The sequence below is a fragment of the Podarcis cretensis genome, assembly GCF_951804945.1.
Source record: "Podarcis cretensis genome assembly, chromosome: Z".
NCBI classification, from domain to species: Eukaryota; Metazoa; Chordata; class Lepidosauria; order Squamata; family Lacertidae; genus Podarcis; species Podarcis cretensis.
Window position 1 is genome coordinate 48935890 of NC_137184.1, and position 24972 is coordinate 48960861.

The 24972-nt window shown below is 44.3% G+C and overlaps 1 protein-coding gene and 1 long non-coding RNA gene across 3 annotated transcripts in view; one reads left to right on the plus strand and one right to left on the minus strand.

Annotated features, from left to right (window-relative positions):
• Window positions 1-271: 271 nt before the first annotated feature.
• Window positions 272-9151, minus strand: LOC307208305. The gene is made up of 2 exons (XR_013835061.1): window positions 8437-9151; window positions 272-3361 (listed from the first exon to the last, which is right to left on the minus strand). It is a non-coding gene; the product is annotated as an uncharacterized lncRNA (long non-coding RNA).
• An 886-nt stretch (window positions 9152-10037) lies between these two features.
• Window positions 10038-24972, plus strand: part of STK26 (serine/threonine kinase 26) — a gene marked incomplete at its 3' end in the record, with an annotated part of 59570 nt that continues 44635 nt past the window's right edge. Inside the window, exons 1-2 of one of the 2 annotated variants that reach the window (XM_079962864.1) lie at window positions 10038-10197; window positions 10714-10864. In XM_079962864.1, the coding sequence (XP_079818990.1) occupies window positions 10823-10864 (42 nt within the window). In that variant the 5' untranslated portion in view covers window positions 10038-10197; window positions 10714-10822. The remainder of the gene's footprint in view (window positions 10198-10713; window positions 10865-24972) is intronic. The other variant, XM_079962863.1, reaches the window with a different exon arrangement.

Sequence of the window (24972 nt, forward strand, 5' to 3'; positions counted from 1 at the left end):
GCCAATAAAGTGAGATGAGCGCTGCAACTCCAGAGTCGGTCACAACTGGACCTAATGGCCAGGGGTCCCTTGACCTTTTATGAAAGATACATGAGCATGTCCTCCCTTGTATCTGGTCATGCTAATCAATGACTTTGGTCATCAACTTTAAAGTATCTGGTGATAAGGAGGAATTCCGGGGTGAGAGACTACTCAACAGCACAGCTCATCGGGGTGCAAGTCCCCTGAGGGTCCATGCGGTCAGTAAAAGAAGGAAGTTCCAGCCAAGTAATTTGGAGCAAAACAGCGGTCAGTGGACCATTAACTTTATAGTTGCGTAACAGGTCCCCACAGGAGTAAGAACCCCGAGCATGGGGTAATATCAACTTTTAAAACTTCCCACAATATCCCAGAATAGTTTGTACAGCATCACTGATACATCATCATTACATCACTGACATGTCACAAAAGGGGAGGGGTAGACAGGGACTACACTAGTTCAACCTTGGCAAACATGCCCAGACATGTCTCTTAACACCTCTCAAGTACCTATTACCAAAGAGCAGTAGAACTCTTTACATATTCTTGTCCTGGGGCAAGTCCGGGGATGAGCTCTTGGGATTTTATGGTCAGTTATCAGTTCAGTGATTGCCACCTTTGGGTGGGGTGTTGTGTATCTGCCCTCAAGCTTGAGGGATTATGGCAGGAGAGAAAGGTAAAGGAGTCCTTTCCTCCAATGCCAAAATGGCGTTGGAATGAAGAGAATCTGTCAAAATACTGATTTTATATGAATTTATAAAACTAGGTATCTTTCCTGAGCTGTCAAGTTGAAAAGATACACTGACATATTTGTAACATTGTAACAACTTTAAAGATGTGCCCCACCCCTGTCATTTCCGTAAAAGTGGAAACTTTTGAAAACCTAGATTTTGGTTCACTGAAAACTAATTGTCTTCAAGAGAGCTGTGGACCAGTTGCACATTCTGCTGGCTATCATGTGGCACTGAAATAAAATCTGATACGCATGTTCAGGGCATACTTCTGTTGTTCAAATTCAAATACTAGCTCAGCCACCTCCTAGTTTCAGATGAGGGAAGAAAAGGCAAGCTATATTACGAGGTTGGAAGAAGAGCTGATTTGTTGGAGCTCATTTTGACTCACCAGTTCTCAAGTAGGCATTTATCTCCTTGTTTATACAATAGATATAATGAGCTTTCATTCGGGCAGGATTGGAGCAGGTGTTTCTAGAGGTAAAATATCAACATTCAAGTCACTTTTGTAGTTTGGTGTCACCATCTGTGAACAGGGGTGAGAATTCCATCAATATTTTTTTTCACATTGAGTTTTTAAATAGGCATTTGGGGGGGGAAACCCACTACTCCCTTGTAATTTCCCATTATACAAAAACTGTATCTGTTTTGTGTATAGCTGTTCTCCTGGCCTCAGTTATCAAACTTAATATAGTTAAAATTATATGTCTCAATTTTTATTGAAACAATTATTTTGGTAAAAGTGGCAAGCTTCTAAGTTGCAAAGAACTTCATGAAATAAAAAAGCTTCCTATGGTCTTTAGTGCTAGGTGACCCAGTAAAATATATTATATAGATCCTGAAACAACTTATTTAAACCCACTGCGGTACAAGCCTCCTGGCAATGAATAAATTGAACTGAGGTTTCAATTTGTGAAGCATATTTTTAAAGTCACCTAACAAAAAATAAATGTTTATCAGTTGATTCTGTTTGGAGTTGGTGTGTAAATATTTCATGTCTAAATCATGCTTGCACAAAGTAGTCTCAGGCTGTAGGGGCTGTGAACAGACTTGGAATCTACTATTAATCTACTGCATTTATGCCAAAATTTTATCCACATTCAGACCCTTTTGTAGTAAGTTCCATTGGCTGACTGCTGGATCATTTAAGAAAGGTTCAGAGACAATTTGCACATAATTTATTACTGTAAATACATCTTTAAAGGCAGGTGAAAATTATGACTTGATTTCCTGGTCAGGCTTCTGGATTGTTAGTCACCATGGTGAATCATCATTCTGTAGTTAAATCCACCCTCTTTATCACCGATACTCAGCAGCAATTAGTGCTAGGTCTGCCACAACTGAACAGTTTCAAGAAGCATTCAATGATAATCTAGTCTAACTTTCTGTAATCAGTTATTGGACTTGAGCGATCTTTGACAGATCATAGAATTGTAAAGTTGGAAAGGACCTCAAGGGTCATCTAGTTCAATCCCCTGTAATGCAGGAATCACACCTAAATAATCCCAGACAGATTGCCCACTTCTCTTTAAAGACATCAAATGAAAGGGAGTTCACCACCTTTTAAGGTAGTCTGTTCCCACTGTCAAACAGCTCATACCCTCAGAAAGTTCTTCCTAATATTTACTTGGAATCTCCTTTCTTGAAAATTGAAGCCATCAGTTCCAGTCCTACCCTTTGGAGTAGGAAAAATCAAGCTTGCATCATCTTCCATGTGACAACCCATCAGGTATTTGACGATAGGCATCTTACCACCTCAGAGTCCTCTCAAAACACACAACTCCCTCAACTGTTCCTCATAAGGCTTCGTTTCCAGACTCTTGATCATCTTGGTTGCCCTTCTCTGCATATGTTCTAGCTTGACGAGATCCTTCTTAAACTGTGGTGCCCAAAACTGGACACAGTATTGCAGGTGTGGTCTGACCAAGGCAGAATAGTCTGTCAAGACTGGCCCGTACGGGCAGGGGTACCTTTACCTTTACCTTTTATTACTGGATCTGGACTAGACTTCTATTGATGCAACCTAGGAACCCATTAACTTTTTTTTGCTGCTGCATCACACTGTTGACTCATGTTACATTTGTGCTCTACAAAGATCCCTAGATCCTTTTCACAAGGCAAGTCAGCTGTACTCCACTCTGTATTTGTGCAAGTGGATTATTCCTGCCTAAGTTTAGAACCTTACATTTGTCCCTATTGAAATTCATTTTGTTAGTTTGGTCCCAGTTCTCCAGTCTGTTAAGGTTATCTTGAATCTTGATCCTATCTTCTGAGGTATTAGCTACCCCACCCAGTTTGGTGTCACCTGCAAATTTGATGAGCATCCATTTGTCACTTTTTTCCAGGATGATGCAGAACCTCTGGTGAACACTTTTTGGCTTGGTCAGTCAACCATCTACAAATTCACCTAAAAGTAACAATGTATTGTTGTTGTTTAGTCGTGTCCAACTCTTTGTGACCCCATGGACCAGAGCACGCCAGGCACTCCTGTCTTCCACTGCCTCCATTTTATCAGCTTCTCCAAGGGAAAATAGGGGACTTTGTTGAAAGTCTTAGTGAAATCAACAAACACGACATCCACAGTATTTCCCTGGTCCAGGAAGCTTGTAACGCTAGAGGGAGAGAGAGAAATGAATTGGCTTGGCATGACTTCTTTTGAGAAATTCATAATCTTAGAAATCACAGTATCCTTTTCTAAGCCATCACGCACCATTTCATTATCTGTTCAAAAACTTTTCTTAGTATCAACACCAAGTAGTTGCCAGGGTCTTCTCCCCCCCCCCCCCGATTTTTAAAGATGGGGACAACATTTGCCCGTCTTCAGTCCACAGAGACCTTATCTGTTTTCTAAGAATTCTCAATGATTATTTGCAGGGGCTCTGAGATTACATCTACAAGTTCTTTTAGTACCCTTGCATATAGTTAATCAGTTCCTAGAGGTTTAAATTCATTTAAAGTAGCTGGGTGTTCCCTTACCACTTATTTTCCTATCTTGGGCTGCAGCTCCCTGCCTGCATCATTTATTGTATTATCACCAAGTTGGGGACTGTTTTCCTTTCAGGTGAAGACAGAGGCAAAGCAGGTATTCAGTTCTTCTGCCTTCTCTCTGTCATCACTCAGCATTTCTCCAGCTTCTCAACACAGCGGACCTAATTCAGGCTTCCTCAGCCTTGGGCCTCCAGATGTTTTGAGACTACAATTCCCATCATCCTTGACCACTGGTTCTCTTAGCTAGGGATCATGGGAGTTGTAGGCCAAAAACATCTGGAGGGCCAAGGTTGAGGAAGCCTGACCTAATTGCTTGTTCTTCTTCTTGCTTCACATTTTATTATTTTTCACCCCTTGCAAGCCTGAGCTCATTCTGAATTTTAGCCTGCCTGATCTTTTTCCTGCAAGATTTGGATACTCATTTATATGCTTCCTTCATGATTTGCCACTTCTTCCACTTATTATAAAATCCCCTTTTAAATCTCAGGTCATCTAAAAACTAATTATATAGCTATGCCGGTTTCTTTAGATACCTCCAACCTTTCTTTCTTGTTGTAATTGTTTGCAATTCTGCATTCAATATATCACCTTTCAGAAACTCCCATCCATTGTGAACTCCCTTCTCTTTGAGTATTTTTGACAGTGGGATCACACCCAGCATTTCCTTAAGCTTTTTGAAATCAGCTTTCCTAAATTCCAGAGTATACATCTGCTTACACTTGGCTTTCCCTTTCCCCTGCATAATGAACCCCAAGAGGACATGGTCACTTCCTTCCAAGGCTGAAAGATGAAAATTTCTGTCCTTGGTCCACAATTAAGGTTCCAAGATAGCATACCCCCAACTAATTAATAGTGTGGGATTATGGTGGGATCAGAATAGGCTTGATCAATATTTCTTGATTCTCCTATTTCATCCCCAAATAACATTACTGAGCAAGTGGCCTTTAATTTGTCTATAGCACATTCTACCGCATTTGTGTGTCTGTTCACAATGCAGTAACACCCTCTAATATCAGATATCAGAATTAAATTTGGTAGAAAAGTGGAGGACACAACTCTATAATTTAAAATGCAGTTTTTCAAAGTGAGAATAGAAATACAAACTTTATATTGTAATGCCATATCCATCATGAGGACCAAGATACTGCATTAGCAGCTGATGTGCAAATTCAGAGCACTGTTCTACATTTGTTTGTTCATTGAAATATTTATAATTATTCTTTTACACTGGACTGTGATGGCCTACATCTGTTCAAAAATCAAAAACTTGGCCTGATGCAGTAGGGCTCTTATGTTCTCACAACTTGCTATTGCATTGACAACAGCAATAAAGACTTGTTATTTCTAAGACGTGCAACTACTAATTCTATGTGCCTATTTTATAGTTTTGGTTGTTATTTTAATTTTTGTCTATTATTATTTTTCTTTGTTTGATATACATTATAAAATGAAATAATAATTTAAAACTTTACCAAAAAAAAGTAATAAACACAACATTCCAAATACACATTACACTTTGGCTGATTCCTGCTTAACCAAAATGGATATTTAAGCTGCTATTAACCTGAAGCTACAAGGAGACCAACAGAAAACTCACCAAGGAAGCTAGCTGCCTGTGCTGCTGGCGCTGCAGCACCAGAAAGAGGGTTAGATAGGCAACACTTCTACTGGACAAAAATAATTTGTGGCACAGAGACTGCTTCCCAAGGCGGGCTTTGCCTGTCCTCCCCCGTTCCTTTGATTATGTATCCTGTTATATACACAGGAAAGGTGACATAAGGGGCAAAATATCCCTGGTAATAGTAGTACCAAGGTAACGCTATGTATACAGTATTCCTCTTAACTGCCATTTTAGGATTAGCAATGTGTGTTATTAGTACTAATTGAAAGTGAAAGTTCTACGTTGTAGGTTGGGTGTCCGAGGTGGGTTCTGGGTCTGGATCAGCTGACGATTGCTGGGTTCAAAGCGGTCAAGGACTGTTCAGTAGCTCAATGGACATTCAGAAATCCAATGAATGGGTACTTTTGAATTTCCTGAAATGTTGCAGAATGCAATTAAGACTGGGTTTTATTTTAGAAACACCTACTTTTCAATGGTTTCATTATTTTAAAAATGTGTAAATTGTGATAAACCATTTATCACAAAATGGTCTACCTGGGAGAGAGAAATAAGGACAGTTTGTCAGATGACTAAGGGATATTATGCTTTTAGTTCAGTCAGACTGCAAACAAATTTGTTATTACAGGATGGCAAGGGAGCAAAGTAAATTGAAAGTTTTAATACCTTTGAGAACTTGGAAAAATCCTGTGTGGTAGTGCATAGGCTTAACTGATATAATTCTGAGATATGTAAACAGTATTGATTTAAGCCATGAGTTGCTGATAGAATTCAGGCGTTAGTTGCATTTTTTACTGCCCTCTTAAAAGATATCCAGATTAATTTTGTGGTACACTCCTGGTTCACAGGCAGTATGCCACTGAGCACCAGTTGCTGAGGAACTGCGACAGAAAAAAGGTTGCAGGCTTCATCCAAACAATGGTCCCCTAAGTCTGTTTACATATTTATCCATTTAAAGCAAACACTAGTAGTTTGAGTGCACACTTGTCCACAATGTGCTTCTTTCCATTATAGATCGTGCTGTCCACAAAGATGTGTGTGGTTACTTGATACGCATTTGAAAACCCTCCCCCTTTCTTCTTTGCACATGTGAAGAAGTGGCAATTGCGATCTTGTTACATGCTTCCATACGACAGCATTGGGCAAAGTATACTGGGACCACCTCTGTCCATTTTCAAATGCATTGCAGAATCAATAGATATATATATTAAAAAATTAAAAAATCGTCTAGTAGCACCTTAGAGACCAACTAAGTTTGTTCTTGGTATGAGCTTTTGTGTGCATACATACTTCTTCAGAAAAAGTATCTGAAGAAGTGTGCATGCACACAAAAGCTCATATATATATATATATATATATATATATATATATATCTACTGCGTCAGACCAATACGGCTACCTACCTGAATTGCAGAATCAATCTGCATTGAGCTTTTATTTTCGAAATGAAACTAGTTTGTGAAAAAGTGCTTTTCAGGGGCATAAAATGTGCAAAAGGTCCAGATTGTGTGTGGATCAGGTGGGGGGGGGGGAGAAATCTCAGTGCACATTGAAAGTAGATTATATTGTATGTATGCTGCTTAAACCTAAGAGGCATCTGGTTTATGACCCAGGAAAGCAAGACAATGGACCTGCCTTGGTTTGATCCAGCAGGGCTCTTTTTTACTTTTTAAAAGATGTCTTATTTGCTTAATTTACATTGGTGAAAGAATATATACGCCTTTCGAGTTATTCAGAATTTTTTTTTTGTCAGGCAAAAAAGGAAAGGAAGCAAATTTTCATGCAATCTCTCAGATTATGTCAGGTTTTTTTAGGCTTGGGCAACAATTCTGTGCATACTTATTTGGCAGTGATTCCTAAGTAAACATGTTGCACCATCAGCATTTAGTATTAATCAGAAAGGAAAGGTGGAGTAAGGGTTGGAATTGGGAATTTATGTTCTTGTATCCAAGGGCCACAACAGCGCTACTTCTAGGCAGAAACGAAAGTGGAAAGGGCAAGGTTTTTTTTTAACCATTGTCGATTTTCCTGTTCTTATTTAAGTCTCTTGCACACCGCAGTTTAAATCCTCACTCAGCCATAAAGCCCAATGTGACTGTAACCAGTTTCTCTGTCTAACCAGGGGTCGCTAACCTTTTTGGACTACTGGGAACATTTCAAATTTTGAGAGAGTGCTGAGGCGCCAGTCACAAAATTACTACCACAAAGGGGGCATGGCATAACACAAAATGGCTGCTGTGGAGTGTGTGACATTACACAAAATCACAGAGACAACTACCTCTGACAACCATGGGAAGTCAGCTATACCCTGCTGCTCCTAATTATGGAGATTGCATATGCACACCGATGCTGTTGCTATATAATAACAATAGAGCATTCTTCAGTACAAGTAAAAAAACATAGAAGGGAGCCATACCACTCTCATCTCACAGAAATCACTTGGAAGTCACCTGTAAATTTTGTCCCATAACTTTGTAAGAGGGCTTAATTCTATTTTAAATGAAAGCTCAGAGTCTGGAGCGCCAACAGAAGCTTTCATGCCCAGCAGGTTGGCAACCCCTGGTCTAACCTATGACACAGAGCTGTTGTGAGGATGGAAGGCCTGTATCCCACCTGAGCAACGTGGAATATAAAACAGAAACAACTTTTAAAGCAATAAATAAATAAATATATGATGCAATCATCCTTTGCACATGTAAATCACTGTGGGTACCAATTAAATAAAATTGGAAGATGTGTGCTCCCTTTCAGTACCATTCAAGGTGCCTTCCAGCTGTACTACAACTTCCATCATCCCAGACTATGGCCTCTTGTGGCTGGGGATGATGGGAACTGGAGTCCAACATCTTAAAGGCCACAGGTTTCCCATCCATGCTCCCACACTTTCAGCTTTCCCTTACTCGATCCCCCTGGATCCCCATTTTTTCTATGCTCCTCCTGAGTTCAGGCTCTGCACCTTCCCTCCTGCTCACTCAATTAAAGGCCCAAATCTCTCTCAGCTTCCTCCCATACTGCTCTCAGGCCAAGCTCACTCAGCTATGGATCCCAGTTTCCCCATTAGCCCCCATCCTCAAAACCCACCTTTTCAACAGGGCTTTTACCAGGCTTTGTTCCTTCACCATCCTCCACAGTGGACTGCTTCTCAGCGTTTCTGTTTCATACCCTTGTCTCCCTCCCTGCATCTTAGAGTGTAAGCTCCTTGAGGGCATGGCTCTCTCTATGTTTCCAGTGTAACTCTGGACAAAGCAATGTGTATAATTACAATCAAAGATTCCTGCTCCCCACGGGTGTCCCCTACTTTCCCTGAAGTTCACCCTACGACTCCCCCAACATCCCCCATGGCCAGTGGCGTAGCGTGGGGGGTGCAGGGGGGGCCGGCCGCACCGGGCGCAACATCTGGGGGTTAGGGGGCGCAAATCCACGGATTAGGGGGCGCAAATCCATGGGTTAGGGGGCGCAAATTATTTGCCTTGCCCCGGGTGCTGACAACCCACGCTACGCCACTGCCCATGGCTTCTCTTTTAGCCCACTAAAACTTGTTGTTTTGAGCTCCCATGCCCTGCCCCTCTGGTCCTTCTCAGCACCCCAATTCACCCACGCCTCTGCGCCCCACTTTCCTTTGGAACACTGCTTACCCCCACCCCTGAACTTCCTCGATTTCCCCAGTGCATTCGCAATTAGGCCTCCATTAGCCCCCCCCCACAATATTCTCTCTTACCTGACCCCCCACTGCATTCCCTCCTTCAGCCCAAGTTGCCATTTCCCCTCAGTTATTTTGCCCCTCACAATTCCCCCCACCCCAGTTTACCTGAGCCCCTTTCGCTCTCCGATCCACCACAGCGACCCCAAGCATCACCAGGACACCCCACACCTAGGGATCCCCATTTTCCCCTCAGCTGCCCCTCCCCCCAGTCCTCATAACCCTCCTCACATCCATCTTCAGCGTCCCCCACCCGCGCCAAGGTGCCCCCATTATGGGCACCCCACCCCCCACTCCAGCTGCCCCTCATTCTTCTGCCCCTCACATCGCTCACAATCCTCCTCACATCCTCCTCGGCCTCCACCAGAGCATCCCATTATTTCCCCCTCAGCGCTTCCCTCACCCTTCGCCTCACAGCCTCCCCGCCCCCATTTCGGACCCCTCCCAGCCCCCCGTCCCTCACCATTCTCAGCCAGGACTCGCACGCGCCCCAAACGCACTTGTGGGGCACCCCGCCCCCCCCCACCTCGCGATTCCCTCCCCTCCCCCGCGGGTGTCCCCTCCCCGTAGGCGGGCGGAGGGTGACGCTGCGGAGACGGAGGCCGCGGATCAGTCTCTGCCGCTGCCTCGCTGGGCCGACTGGCAAGCAAGGAGTCCGCCGCCGCCGCCGCCGCCAGCGAGGGAGAGAGGGAGCTGCGGGAGCTGCGGGAAAGCGCGAGGGTTCGGGCCCCGCGGAGGCAGCTGCCTCGGCCTCTCCGGTCGCTGCCTCGGCCGCCGCCGCCGCCGCCTCCTCTCCCCCGTCCCCGCCAACATGGCCGCCGCGGCGGCGTCCTCCTGAGGCGACTCCGCCTGGCGCCCGCCGGGGCCTCCTCCTCCTCCTCTTGCGCCCACCTCCTTCGCCGCCGCCGCCGCCGCCGCCGCGCCGCTGCTGCTTCCCCGCGGAGGGCGCGGGTCATGGGCTGCTGCGCCGCCGCCGGCGGAGGAGGAGGAGCAGCCGCCGCAGCAGCAGCAGCAGCACCCGCCGACGGAGCCGGGCAGGCCGCGAGGAGCAGCAGCCGCAGGGCGACCGCCGCCTGGCCGATGGCTCCTTCACGCCGCTAGCCCGGAAGGCGAGAGCGCGAGGAGCGCGGAGAAGAGCCGAGGTGGGCCGCGGAAGGGACGGGACACAAGCGGGGAAGCTCCGTGGAGGGTGCGGGGCGGGGGGCAGGATGGGGCCGAGACTGGGCGGGGGGGGGACAGGAAAATAGAGGCCTCAGAGTGGAAAATCTGACAGCTGAGTGAGTGCGCGCGCGGGGGGGGGGTGCCCTTCCTCCTCCCCCCCCCCCCGCGATAGACCAGGGGCTCCAAAGTAGAGGCAGCTGGCGGCTGAGAAGAAAGAGTGAAGTGTAGGAGCGGACCTAGAGGGAAATCTGAGGATTGGTTGGGGCGGAAGGGTGGCCGAGGTAGGGGAGAGAGGTGGCTTCAAAACGGAGTATGTGTGTTTGTGGTGAATTACTTCACCTCCACCTGGCACCAGTGGTGTAGGGGGAGAGCCAAAGAAGGGGCTGGAGGATGGTGGCGGGGTCAGCAACGGAGTGTGTTGAGGCCCGCAGAGCTGGCGAAGGTGCAGCTGAAGGTGTTTTAATGCTCTGCTTCCTTCCCCTACCCTCCACCCAAAGGCTCCGTTGCAGCTGAAGCAGTAATAGCAGAGGCGGTGGTTACCCTGCAGCAGGAGGAGAGGCCTCTGCAAGGAGGAGAGAAGAGACCAAAGGAAGGGTTGAGATCACCATGGCCCACTCCCCCGTCGCCATGCAGGTGCCTGGTATGCAGGTGAGAGAGGCCTGTGGTGAAAAGCATGCTGGGTGGGGGAGGGTGGGTTACACTGGGGCAGTTGCTGCATCCCAGGTTCTGACTTGCCTTTGCTGGAGTGGATTGCCGTTAGTAGGTGTCACTAATGTGCCTTTCAGCCTGACCATTGAGCAAATCTGCAAGAAGTCCAAGAGTGACATGTCAAAGGGGGTGGGGAGCTTATATATTTTTGAGGGCGATTTTGGGAAAAGTCTCAGTGGGGACGTTCTTTCAGTCCAGGAGCACTTGAGAGGTGACTCTACGTTTTTACCACTTTTCATTCTTGTTAAACCACTTAGAAACTTTACCAAGTGGTATATTGTTGTTGTTTAGTCATTTAGTCGTGTCCAACTCTTCGTGACCCCATGGACCAGAGCACACCAGGCACTCCTGTCTTCTACTGCCTCCCGCAGTTTGGTCAAATATATACATGTTATTAAATGAGAAAGGTATGGTATATACCGTATTTTTCGCCCTATAGGACGCACTTTTTCCCCTCCAAAAATGAAGAGGAAATCTGGGTGCATCCTATGGGGCGAATGCAGGCTTTCGCTGAAGCTTGGAGAGCGAGAAGGGTCGGTGCGCACCGACCCCTCTCGCTCTCCAGGCTTCAGGAAGACATCCGCAGCCTAGGCAGCCCTGCGGGAGGTCCCGCAGGGATGTCTAGGCTGCGGATAGCAGCCTGCTTCCCGGAGCGTCGGGCGCACTGAAAGCAGAGCGCCCGGCGCTTCAGGAACACATCCGCAGCCTAGGCAGCCCTGCGGGAGTTCCCCGCAGGGCTCCCCACGCTGCGGATAGCAGCCTGCCGCCCAGCGCACGGGGCACCCTGAAGCAGAGCGCCCCTCGCGCCGGGCAGACATCGGCCAGCCCCACAAGCTCGGGGGACAGCAGGGAGGTGCAGCGCTGCCATCCCACTGTTCCTCGACCTGGTTCAGTTTCCCCGACTTGCTTTTGGGGGGGAAATAAAGGAAAAAAAATTTTCCTTTATTTCCCCCCTAAAAAACTAGGTGCGTCCTATGGGACGGAGCGTCCTGTGGGACGAAAAATACGGTACATTTTATTAAATAAATTCCAACAGGCTCTGCCTACATCATGATGACTGTAGAGCTCTGTATACACACAGTGGACCCTCTGGATAGGGATTTAATTCGTTCCAGAGGTCCGTGCGTACCCCGAAAAATCCGTAACCAGCGGCGCTGCTTCTGCACACACGCATAGTGTGATAGAGTGCTTCTGTGCATGCACAAGTGGTGAAACCCAGAAAAATACTTCTGGGTTTGCCGCTTTCGCAACCCAAAGATTACGTATCCAGAGAGGTACGTAACCCAAGGGTCCACTGTATATAAATAAAATTGATTTTTAAACAAATACAATAAGTATTAAACACTTATCCATCAGTACATCTAATGGTGTTTGTTCTAGACATACACTTGCACATTCAACATTCACTATCATTGTTGAAGGGAGAAGAGGTTTGGGATGTGAAGAGGAAGCTGTTACTTCTTTGTGGCATGCTTTTGTTTCATGCTTGAAACATGCAAAAACATCTGAGGAGTTGCTATTGGCCATGGAACATCTCTGTCAGCAGCCTTAAACTGCTGCTGAACTGCTCCTGCCAAATTCACGCTTAAGCTTGTTTGCACCAAGCACTGGCCAACCCCAGAATGTTTCAGTAGAGTTACTAGTACCTTATCTTGCAGCAACTGACCCCATCTTGTCCTTTTACTCACTTTCCCTAGTGGAGGAAGTAAAGCTGTGCTTTGTTTTGGACTTTTTAAGTGCCATGTCTTGTTGTGAGCACTGAAATAGATTATAAAATAGTTACACTTTTACTCATACTAAGGTAGGATTTATGTGGCCAGCTCACTGCTGCATGCACCACCTCTGAGCATGAAAAAGTGTTTTGATAGTCTTATTGAACATTGAGCATTATTTGGTCTCTATTGCTAGATAGAATCCCAGTTAAGGAACCAGGATTTTTTTTTTGGGGGGGTGCTAATATGGAAGTTGTGCATTCCATAATGTGCACTCAATAATGGGAACATTACAACTGGGTCAAGATTTATACCTGTAAGTAATACTTGTCTGTCCGTGGTGCTTGCATGAATTTAAATAAAGGAAGTACTTTTTGTCATTTTGTTGTCACAGACGAATGCAGCTAGTATTCTGGAACTGTATACGTGTGGATGAATGTGCTTGAGTGTGATGCATTTCCCGCTAGTTATTTGCTAATCTGTTGGGTGTTTGTGTAATGCCACTAAACCCATCAAAAGGACCTGTGGTTTTTTAAAAACAACATCAATCACCAAGGGTGCTCTGGTAGGACCAGTAGGTTTTATTGCTTTGGGTTCCCTTTTGTTGACCAGTTTTATCTCTTTACATTCTTTATGGATCAAAAGATTCTGATTCCTTTGCACTCTTTTATCATCTAAATCTAGCATATCTCAAAAGGTCAATGAACCCTCCAATTACTTTCATTCTTCTCTAATTCCATCATATGCATCAAGGAGCTGGCCACTATAAATTAATCTAAAAAAAAAAAATATCACATGAGCTCCTTGGAAGGTGGCTAGAAACTGACACAGCTTGAAGATCTTGCTCTAGATTTTGGTACTTTGGCAAGGTAATTGGTTTCTAACCTACTATAAAATTGATTACTGCCCAACAATTTCTGACTTGCCCACAAATCCATAATTTCAGAACTTTAGTGTTTCCAGTTGTTTTAACCATTTAATGTCGTGTCTCAGTTTTGTCATAGTTAGATCCATCTTCTTTCATGTCTTGTTTTAAAAGAATAGTGTGTGTGTGTGTGTGTGTGTGAGAGAGAGAGAGGGAGGGAGGGAGGGAGGGGTGGGGGAGTGGGATTTTTTAATCTTCCTTCATAAACCACCCAGTATCGCTTAGATACAACTTTAACTGTATATGGTAACTATTTTTTATCGAACCAGTATATTAGGTAGCATTTCAGTTGTAAGTCAGGAACGGATGTAGCTCAGTAATAGAGCACCTGCCTCACGTACAAAAGTTTCCTAGTTCATTCGCTAGCAGACAGGGGAGTGGGGCTTACCTGACCTTGCAGGTGGGTTGCTGCGGGTTCCTGGGAGGGACAAAGCAGCGGGTAGTTTGGCTATGTACAATCACACCAGCAGAGCCAAATAAGATGCTCTTTCCAGTACATTTAGGCAGTTCTAACCTCTCAATTGCTTTGCCCGTCCCACTCTTCCCCACAGTAAACAGAGATAGCCTACCTGCCAGAAGGTCAAGTAAGCAAGCACTGGTGGCCCACACCACCATACGCTACTGGGTTCAGTCTGTGGTGTTTCCAGGTAGAGAGATCTATTAGATGAACTAGTCAGCATTCATAATATTGCAGATTGACCCTTGGTCTGATGTGGTATAAAGTAACATCCTCTGTTCCTGTGACATTAGATTTCATGTTAAGGCTGCAACCCTCCAAAGTTGTCTTGAGTCTGGAGTTATTAAGAATCATAGAGTTGGAAGAGACCACAAGGGCCATCGAGTCCAACCCCCTGCCAAGCAGGAAACACCATCAGAGCACTCCTGACATATGGTTGTCAAGCCTCTGCTTAAAGACCTCCAAAGAAGGAGACTCCACCACACTCCTTGGCAGCAAATTCCACTGTCAAACAGCTCTTACTGTCAGGAAGTTCTTCCTAATGTTTAGGTGGAATCTTCTTTCTTGTAGTTTGGATCCATTGCTCCGTGTCCGCTTCTCTGGAGCAGCAGAAAACAACCTTTCTCCCTCCTCTATGTGACATCCTTTTATATATTTGAACATGGCTATCATATCACCCCTTAACCTCCTCTTCTCCAGGCTAAACATGCCCAGCTCCTTTAGCCGTTCCTCATAAGGCATTCGTTTCCAGGCCTTTGACCATTTTGGTTGCCCTCCTCTGGACACGTTCCAGTTTGTCCGTGTCCTTCTTGAACTGTGGTGCCCAGAACTGGACACAGTACTCCAGGAGAGGACTGACCAGAGCAGAATACAGTGGCACTATTACTTCCCTTGATCTAGATGCTATACTCCTATTGATGCAGCCCAGAATTGCATTGGCTTTTTTAGCTGCCGCGTCACACTGTTGGCTCATGTCAAGTTTGTGGTCAACCAAGACTCCTAGATCCTTTTCACATGTACTGCTCTCAAGCCCGGTGTCACCCATCTTGTATTTGTGCCTCTCATTTTTTTTGCCCAAGTGCAATACTTTACATTTCTCCCTGTTAAAATTCATCTTGTTTGTTTTGGCCCAGTTCTCTAATCTGTCAAGGTTGTTCTGAAGTGTGATCCTGTCCTCTGGGGTGTTAGCCACCCCTCCCAGTTTGGTGTCATCTGCAAATTTGATCAGGATGCCCTTGAGTCCATCATCCAAGTCGTTGATAAAGATGTTGAATAAGACCGGGCCCAAGACAGAACCCTGTGGCACCCCACTAGTCACTCTTCTCCAGGATGAAGAGGAACCATTGATGAGCACCCTTTGGGTTCGGTCAGTCAGCCAGTTACAAATCCACTGAGTGGTAGCATAGTCAAGTCCGCATTTTACCAGCTTCTTTACAAGAATATCATGGGGCACTTGTCAAATGCCTTGCTGTTAGTTGTTAATGATATAATTATACCTTTTTGCTTTCTCTAGTTTAATGTTCAGTCTGTTTTGACTATTTCAGACTTCCTTGCTTTGCCCATATCTCAAAGATTACAGTGGGACACAATGGGCTCCTTGAGATGTAATACCAAACCATAGTTTTTTGGGGGGGCAGAAATGGTGACTAGCCATTCTGTTTTTGTGCCTGTAACCCAGGTTCCAGGAGCCATTTGGCTCATAGCTTTCATATATGAGTTTCTAACATTGGGCCAGACATAAAAGTAGACAGGGTAAACCCTTTGTTCAGTAGGCTAAATTTCAGCCATACAAAAACCATCTTTCTGTCCAGGCAAACAAAGTATTATCATAGCTGAAGAACACATTTCAACCATATTAAAACAGTAGAAAGGGGCACAAAGCAGAACTGGTGAGGGATGTGGCCTGGGGAGGGTTCCTGATGTCTGGATAAAGAGGTCTGGTGTGTTCTCCACCCCTGTTGTAGACACCTAGCTTTGTGGTGACTGTAGAAACTATTCAGTACTTTTTGATACCCAAAACATACCTTTATTTAATGAATGCTGTTCAAGTGACTTGAAATCAGATTTATTGGCTTCTTCCATGGTTATTGCCACAATTTGCGTCCCACAGATTTATTATGGCAGTGCTTCCATGAAGAATAGAATTATACAACCCATCTCACCTTGCTTCACCCACAGTCTAATAAAAGCCAAATGCTTGTTGATTTTCTGTGCTAAAATGTGGATCTTGGAAGCTGCCTTTCACAGTTCTATGTTTAAAGCATAGGTCTATACTCGCAGAATGTATTTGGTAGCTATGCATGGGGAGTTTTAAGTGACAAAGGATCTTGGTGCTGCGTATACTGTAAGAGAATCTGCCTTCCCGGATGGGGCCCAGAGGAATCATTCAACTGTTGAAACAAATACTTTTGTAGTTGTTGCTGAATTCTTCTGTGAATTCTGTGATAAGGGGCAGAGTGATCCTTCAGCTGATTCTGTTGTGATTCTGATTTTTTTACATGGTTTCTCTGTTGGGACAGGGTGATCTTTGAAACTTTTCTACCAATATCATTAAGATTAAACTTCGTTGCAGACCTTGAATTTCCAAGTTTCGTGCAGTCCTCTTCTTCCCTTCTCCCACTCCCAATATCTAAGAACATTTCAGAGATTTTAATAGGTGACAGCTTGCAACTTTTTCATGGTATGTTCTTCATCCAACATGCAGCAACATGTTCCACAACCTTGGTGCAGCCGCTGATAATTTCAGTTTCTAATGTTGTAGGTAGAAGATTAGAAATTGAAATGATCAGTGGCTGCACCAAGGCTGTGGAACATGTTGCTGCAGTTCCAGTTGGTAAAAGACTTTTTAATAATTCTGACAAGGTTTTCGCCTGCTAAGTATCTGTGGTCTTTGTCTTGCCTGCCTAGCAAAGTGCTTCATTGTATGGCAAAAGCTTTTGGCAGGGTGCATACAAGCCTCTCAATGGAAATAATTCGTTAATTTAGGTGCAGCCATGGAGAAGGCACTTGCACTCAGCCGCAGCAGCTGAACATACACCATAGTTGGGACCTAGATAAGAGTTTCTCCATCACATCTTTGGTAGTAGGTTGGCTGCATGGGAGAAGCTGGTCCCTAAGGTATCTTGGACCTAAGCCAAGGTCCACAGAGATGCTTTAAAAAACTCCAATTTAAAGTACAACTTAAAATGTCATGGTAAGATTAAAACCAGCGGGAACAAAAATGGAAACATCAGATAATGTTTCTTCCCTCCTTGGTTATAATATGCTACTACCACCCTCTACAGCTCTTCAAACCTCAGTTCCTAGTTTTAGAGGAAGGTATGGGTTTTCTCAGCAGTAGCTAAATATACATTCTTACCATACGTGACGTTTTTCTCAAATTATTCCCCTGTGTAGAATGTTAAATTATAAGCTCTACTAGGCAGAGACTTCTCTGCTTGCATTGGTGCTTGTGTGTGTGTGTGTACCCCCCCCCACACACACATATGCATAGAGGGACGTGGGTTGCGCTGTGGTCTAAACCACTGAGCCTCTTGGGCTTGCTGACTGGAAGGTCGGTGGTTCAAATCAGCATGACGGGGAAAGCTCCCATTGCTCTATCCCAGCTTCTGCAAACCTAGCAGTTCAAAAGCACACCACTACAAGTAGATAAATAGGTACCCCTGCAGCAGGAAAGTACAGTGGTGCCTCGCAAGATGAAATTAATTCGTTCCGCAAGTTTTTTCTTCTTGCGAGTTTTTTGTCTTGCGAAGCACGGTTTCCCATAGGAATGCATTGAAAATCAATTAATGCGTTCCTATGGAGACCACTTGGCAGGCTAGCGGTGCGGAGAAGGGCTTTTCTCCCCACCGCAAGCCTTCAGGACAGGTACGGCAACAGAGGTGAAGGCGCGCAGCACTTCTCCTCTGTTCCCGGGGCTTGCGGTGGGAGGAGGGTTTTTCCTCCCCACGCCAACATTCAGAACAGCATTCTGAAAGTTGGCGGTGGGAAGGAAAACCCTCCTCCCACCGCAAGTCTTCAGGACAGCCTTCCGAAGGCTGGCGGCGGGAGGAGGTCTCTCCGCCCCACCGGCAGCCTTCGGAGGAGGTCCGAGGACAGTGGGGAAGACGCGCTGCGCTTCCCCGCTGTCCCGGAGATTTCCCTATGGGCTTTCGTCTTGCGAAGGAAGCCCATAGGGAAATTCGTTTTGCGAAGCGCCTCCAAAACGGAAAACCCTTTCGTCTAGCGGGTTTTCCGTCTTGTGAGGCGTTCGTCTTGCGGGGCACCACTGTAAACAGCATTTCTGTGTGCTCTGGCTTCCGTCACGGTGTCCTGTTGTGCCAGAAGCAGTTAAGTCATGATGGCCACATGATCCGGAAAGCTGTCTGTGGACAAATGTCGGCTCTCTCGGTCTGAACACAGAGATGAGCACTGCACCCCATAGTCAAATTTGACTGCACTTAACTGTCCAGGGGTCCTTTCCCTTACATATACATTTACATTTACATACAAAAACCCACACACATAAATACATACATAAGATCACTGTCCAAGTCCTGCAGGTATTAGAAGTTGGCCATGTGGTTAGACGTAACTAAGTTATCTATATGTGACTTTGAGACTGTGGTTTTCAAACAGAGAATGTTACAGTGGTGTCTCGCAAGACGAAAAGAATCCGTTCCGCGATTCTCTTCGTCTAGCGGTTTTTTCGTCTTGCGAAGCAAGCCCATTGACGGCTTAGCGGATTAGCGCTATTAGCGGCTTAGCGGCGCTTAGCGGATCAGCTGATAAGCGGCTTAGCGGCTTAGAAAAAGGGGGGGCAGGAAAAAAAAAGTCGGAAACACTCGCAAGACATTTCGTCTTGCGAAGCAAGCCCATAGGGAAATTCGTTTTGCGAAGCGCCTCCAAAACGGAAAACCCTTTCGTCTAGCGGGTTTTCCGTCTTTCGAGGCGTTCGTCTTGCGGGGCACCACTGTACTTTGGCAAAGAATATTTCAACATACACAACACCCTCAACGGTTCCTCAGAAGGCTTGGTTCTCCAGACCCTTGATCATCTTGGTTGCCCTTCTCTGCACATGCTCCAGCTTGTCAAAATAATAATAATAATAATTTATTTATACCCGCCCATCTGGCTGAGTTTCCCCAACCACTCTGGGCGACTCCCAATCAAGTGTTAAAAACAATACAGCATTAAATATTAAAAACTTCCCTAAACAGGGCTGCCTTCAGATGTCTTTTAAAAATAGGATAGCTGCTTATTTCCTTGACATCTGATGGGAGGGCATTCCACAGGGCATGCGCCACAACTGAGAAGGCCCTCTCTCTGGTTCCCTGTAACCTCACTTCTCGCAATGAGGGAACTGCCAGAAGGCCCTCGGCGCTGGGCAGAACGTTTAATTAAACGGTGATGTCCAGAACTGGACACAGTATTCCAGGTGTAGTCTGACCAAGGCAGAATAGAGCGATACTGTGATGTCACTTGATCAGGACACTAGGTATCCCCCATCCTTTATTTGTGCATTTGTCTTATTATTCCTGACTAGAGATGTAAAATTTCCAGAAATTTTGAAGCCAAGAGAAAAAACTTTTTTCCCCTGTTTTCCCCTGGAAAAAATGGAAATTTTGGAAAAATTGAAAAAAAATTCAGTGTAGTTTTACAAATTGCATGAAACACAGTGTATATAAAAGTATTATGCTTGCAATAAAACAGGTAACCACCTGCCTTTCCCTCAAAAGCAACAAAAAAGCAAAAAACCATCAACATAAAAAATAATCAGATTTGCACCTTAGCACCAATAGCAAATAAAGTTAAGATCCATCTCAATATTTAAGCTCCATAGAAGGTCTACCCTTTGAGTAGTGCTTTAAAAAAAACAAAAAACAGAAGACACAACATATACATGCAGTTTATTCTATCTCATTTTCTAAACTACTGCTATCATTTTCCATTTCTTCTTCCTCTTCCTCTTTGTCATTTTTCTCATGGATTTCTAAAAAACAGCTTTGGGAATTAATGGAGAAAAACCTGTTCTTTCCAGGGGTTTTCCAGGCCTTCCCATCTCTACTTGAAGTTATTAAATAACATGTTGCACTAAGGCTCAAACTCTGTTTGAAAGGAAAAGGAGTGTGTGTGTTTTTTAAACTGAATTTGTTATTATATATTATAAACTGCATGATGGTAAGAGAGCTTTCTAAACAGTTTACAGAAATATACAACAGAACATTAAAATGATTGATAAAACACAGTTAAAGGCAGGTATTTAAGAGTACAGTGGTACCTCGGGTTACGAACATAATTTGTTCTGGAAGTCCGTTCTTAACCTGAAACCATTCTAAACCTGAGGCGCACTTTCGTTAATGGGGCCTCCCGCTGCTGCTGTGCTGCCGGAGCACGATTTCCATTCTCATCCTGGGGCAAAGTTCTCAACCCGAGGTACTACTTCGGGGTTAGCTTGTAACCCGAAGTGTTTGTAATTTGAAGCGTATGTAACCTGTGGTACCACTGTATTCAAATATGATTAAAGTCAGCAGTGGTTAAAAGGAAGTAAATTGCATGCAGCTTCTACGTGTTCAGATGGGCTGGCCCTAACGAAAATGTTTTGAGCAGCTGCTGGAAAGAGTACAGTGAGAACACCTGCCTGGTGTCAGGCGGCAGGGAGCTCCAAAGTTTGGGTGCTGGAAGACCTGGGGGAAAAACGGAAAAATGGGGGGTGGGGGGGGACAGGTTTTTTTCCCCAAAGCCATTTTTTTCCAGGAAAAATGGCGAGGGGGGAATAGTGTGTGGCATATTCAAAGTATATCAAACTCCCCCCCCCCCCCCGCAGGAAAAACCAGCTTTGGAAAAAAACGGGAGGAAACCTGGTTTCCCCCCAATTTTTCTGGGTTTTTTTCCAGGCCTTTCATTTGTTAGTTTTGGCCCAACTCTTCAATCTGTTATGGTCACATTGAATCCTGATTCGATCTTCTGAAGGGGTTATGGGAAGAACCCATTTTTCATCATTAGCCTCCTTGAATGGAGGCAATTCTCACCATACATGACTAGCTGCAAGCAAATTGGAAGTGAATTTTCATTTTTCAAACCTAAAAATATATTCCTCCATTTTCTCCCTTTGATTTTGTGATTATTCTTGGGCAGGGCTGAATTCCAGGAAAAACTTTGTAGAGTTGGCAATAAACTTTATGTAATAGCACACTTCCTTTTACTTCATAGCTGGTAGCTTAACCTAGATATGCATAGAGTTAATAGTATTCTCTGTTTTGGTTTTATATAGCTGCAGAGTTCTTGGATGACTTTTTTTCCTTTTAAATGAAGGCACATAACACAAAACAAATGTTTCTTCAAGGATGGATGTAGCATGGAAGTGCGTGTAGCTTGATTTCAGGAAGTGTAAACAGATCTGGACTTAAATGTAGTGTTCTCTCATAGGTATATTTAAGTTAGGACCATGAGAAATATTTGGACACCTGTACTTGCAACTTTTACTACATAATGTTGGACTTGTTTGAAGGAGCTTGAAATAGAATAATTCCTGCTTAGCTTGTCCAGAACTCTAAACAAGGTGGTATTAAATTTAAATCAGGTTACCCTAAGACCGTCATGACTTCCTTCAGAGATTCATGGGAACTGTAAGTTTGATGGTGTTAAGAGTTTTCTGAAGAGGTTCCCTTGCCTCTCAAAGTACTCAAGTTTCCAAAGATTGTTGAGACTGGTTACAACAGTATAGTGTGTGCACACAAACAGTATGTGAACAGGACTACAGTCATACCTCGGGTTGAGTGTGCTTCAGGTTGAGCGTTTTCAAGTTACGCTCCACGACAACCCGGAAGTAACGGAGTGCATTACTTCCAGGTTTCGCCCCTCGCGCATACGCAGACGCTCAAAATGACATCATGCGCATGCATGGAAGTGGCAAAACGCGACCTGCACGGTTGCGTCTTACGTTCTATTCAGGATGTGAACAGGGCTCTGGAACAGATCCTGTTCACATCCCGAGGTACCACTGTATATGCATTTACTTTGATCTTTCCATTGTGTATTTGCTTTGATTTTTTTCTGTGCTCTGTGGTGAGCCACAGGAGTTTTTGTGTGTGTTTGACTTAGTTCCCTTCCATGGAACCTGCGTTCCTTACATATGTAGAGGTTACTGGCATATTTATACTGAAAATTTGTATCTAATTTTGAATCATTCCAGCCTGCTGAGTTGTCTTGGGTAGCGTAATGTAGTTTGTCTGTGATTTGGATCTGACATACCTACTGTTATTAACTGAATTCTGAACTACTTTAGTATTTTGACAATAAGATGCTGATTGACAATAAAAATAGGCTCATTTAAGCATAAATGTGGTTTCTGGCTGTGGAGAACTGAAAGTTCAATCAGAAGCCCTGGAAGTGGCTTGTTCACTAATATAATATATAAGTTTTCCTTTTACAAAATTTGGAGGGTGGGTAGATGTGCCTTTCTATCTGCCATTTTATCCCATCAGGGGTACTCTTTTTTAAAAAAATAAAAATATTTATACACAGCTATGCTATAAAAATATATAGAAGTGGGTTACAGCAATAAAACATAAAACTGTACAATAAAAACCATAACAAAGTTAAAAACAGACATCAATTAACCATTGTAGAAGAATGTGTTCTTAATTGCCTGCATAGCTAGGCCTGGCAGGGTAGAAAAGTTTGTAGCAGACATTTTAAAAATATGGCACAGAAGGTGTCTGCTGAATTTCCATTGGCAGAGTATTCACAGGACTGAGCCAATGAAAATAAAGACTCTTGTTATCAAATGAGCCTTACCAACTCAGGGAATGACCAGTGATGCTCCTGCAGGTGATCTCAGTGATCGATCTGGGATGTAAGGGCTCAGTAGTAAATGGGCAGCTAGTGCTCCTGTTTTAACAATGTCTTCATGTGTTCTCAACTAGGAGCGCCTTTCAGCAGTCTGAGTGCCACATTCTCCACCAGCTGGAGTTTCTGACCCAGACCCAAGGGCAGCCCCACATAGTGCACATTACAGTAATCTTGCCTTGAGGTTTCCAACACTTGGTGAACTGCAGTGGTCAGTCTTTCCCTGTTCAGGAACAGCTGTAGTTCCAGACGAACGAGATGAAGCTCATAAAAGGCACTCCTGTCCACAGAGGACACTTGGACTTCTAGCTACAAATGTGTTTTCAGGAGTACTCCAAGCAATGCACTTGTTCCTTCAGAGCCAGTGCAGCCCCATCCTGAACAGGTAAACATGGCAACCACCTACCCATGAGGGGATACTGAGATTCCAGCCTTATTGATGCCATTCTGGATGGGTTTGAAGGACTACAGGAATACTTGTTCAATTGAAGAGGGAGTTCTGTTGGGACTTTGCATCCCCAGAAAATGTAGCAGCTTCACAGCCCTTGGTTCACATTACATTCATCCCTTGGAAGTCGAACAGAATCCTTTCCGGAAGTCTGTTTGACTTCCAAAAGGTTCAGAAACCAAAGTGCAGCTTCTGATTGGCTGCAGGAAGCTCCTGCAGCCAATCGGAAGCCCCATCAGACGTTTGGCTTCCAAAAATAGTTTGCAAACCGGAACACTCAGGGTTTGTGGCATTTGGGAGCCAAAACATTCGAGAACTAAGCTGTTCGAAAACCAAGGTACAGCTACTACTTTTCCTGGATGAAACATTAGAACTTGCCTTCAGCCTTTAGCGATATCTGTCAGATTGAAAACATGTTTGTTGGCATATCTATGCAAAGGCTGTGCTTGGAAACTGGCCAACACTCCAGTTGTGTTGCATGTGATGGGATGGAATTCACAGCTTGCTCTCAGTCTGTGATGGTTCTTCAGGTTTAACTGGAGTTTATAGCTCAAAAATGTGCACACAGAACTCCTGTTTTGGCCGATAGGAATTTGGAGGCTAATATTGATACTTAAGAACAGGTCAGTAGAATACTATTTTTAAAGCTGTTTTCAGAGGGCACTCCAATTGTCACAATAGAAATATTTAAAGAGTATAGTCAAAAAATGAAGGCAGACTTACTCCTTTAGTAAAAGCAGCAAATATTAAGTATATGAAGTGTAACAAATGCGCACTAGTTACAGGTAGGTAGCTGTGTTAGTCTGCCGCAGTCGAATTATTGTCAGTTAGAGAAAGTGGTGCAATAATACAAAACCTTCAGAATGAAATTAGCCATTCTTTCATGCTCATAACTCCAGAAGTTTGTGGAGTCTGAGGGAAACTTGTTTACAAAAGACACCCCCCCCAACCCCCCCCCTTTTGAAGACAACGTGCTCCAGATAAGATGTAAATAAAGATCACCACTTCTGATGCGTTTATGTGGAATACTTAATCTGTAGAAAGATTAATTATAGTTCTAAAGATAGCAAAAATAACTTGGAACATTTTAACTAGTTTGGAAAGAAATAGAACTAAGAAAAGGATTTCTAGCATACAATCAGACACTAGTGAGAGGGCTAATGCTGTAATCCTGAAAATACCTAGTTGGGTTTAAATCCCTTTAAAATTATTGGGACACTTTTCAACACAGATGTAGTCAGGGTTGCATTATTGGCTTCAAAGACAATAGAGAGCAGAGTAGAGAGCCCTTGAAAACTGTTAATTGGGGAAGAAATCAATATTCATTTAAACTTGCAGACTATGTGCTTTGTTGTAATGAAGGGTAATGATTTGTTGTACGTTTTATAAAAGTAAAGTGCTTCATGTTAATAATTATGTGCTTCTTGATATTCCTGCTCTGTTGTCATCTTGATCAAGCTTTGAACTCTGCTTTGTCAGGAGAAAAGGCACTGTTTTCCCTCTTGAGTTTTAGGTTATTTAGCATTATAGCAGGGAGGATCAAAAAGTGTTGACTGAAGTGGGTGTTCACAAAGATATAGACTGGTAGAAACATTGTTCTTAATTTGCAGCCTCAGACAACCCACTCTGGAAGGCAGCTCGGTGTTCCAGTGTGACCTGGAGCAGCTAGTCATGTTA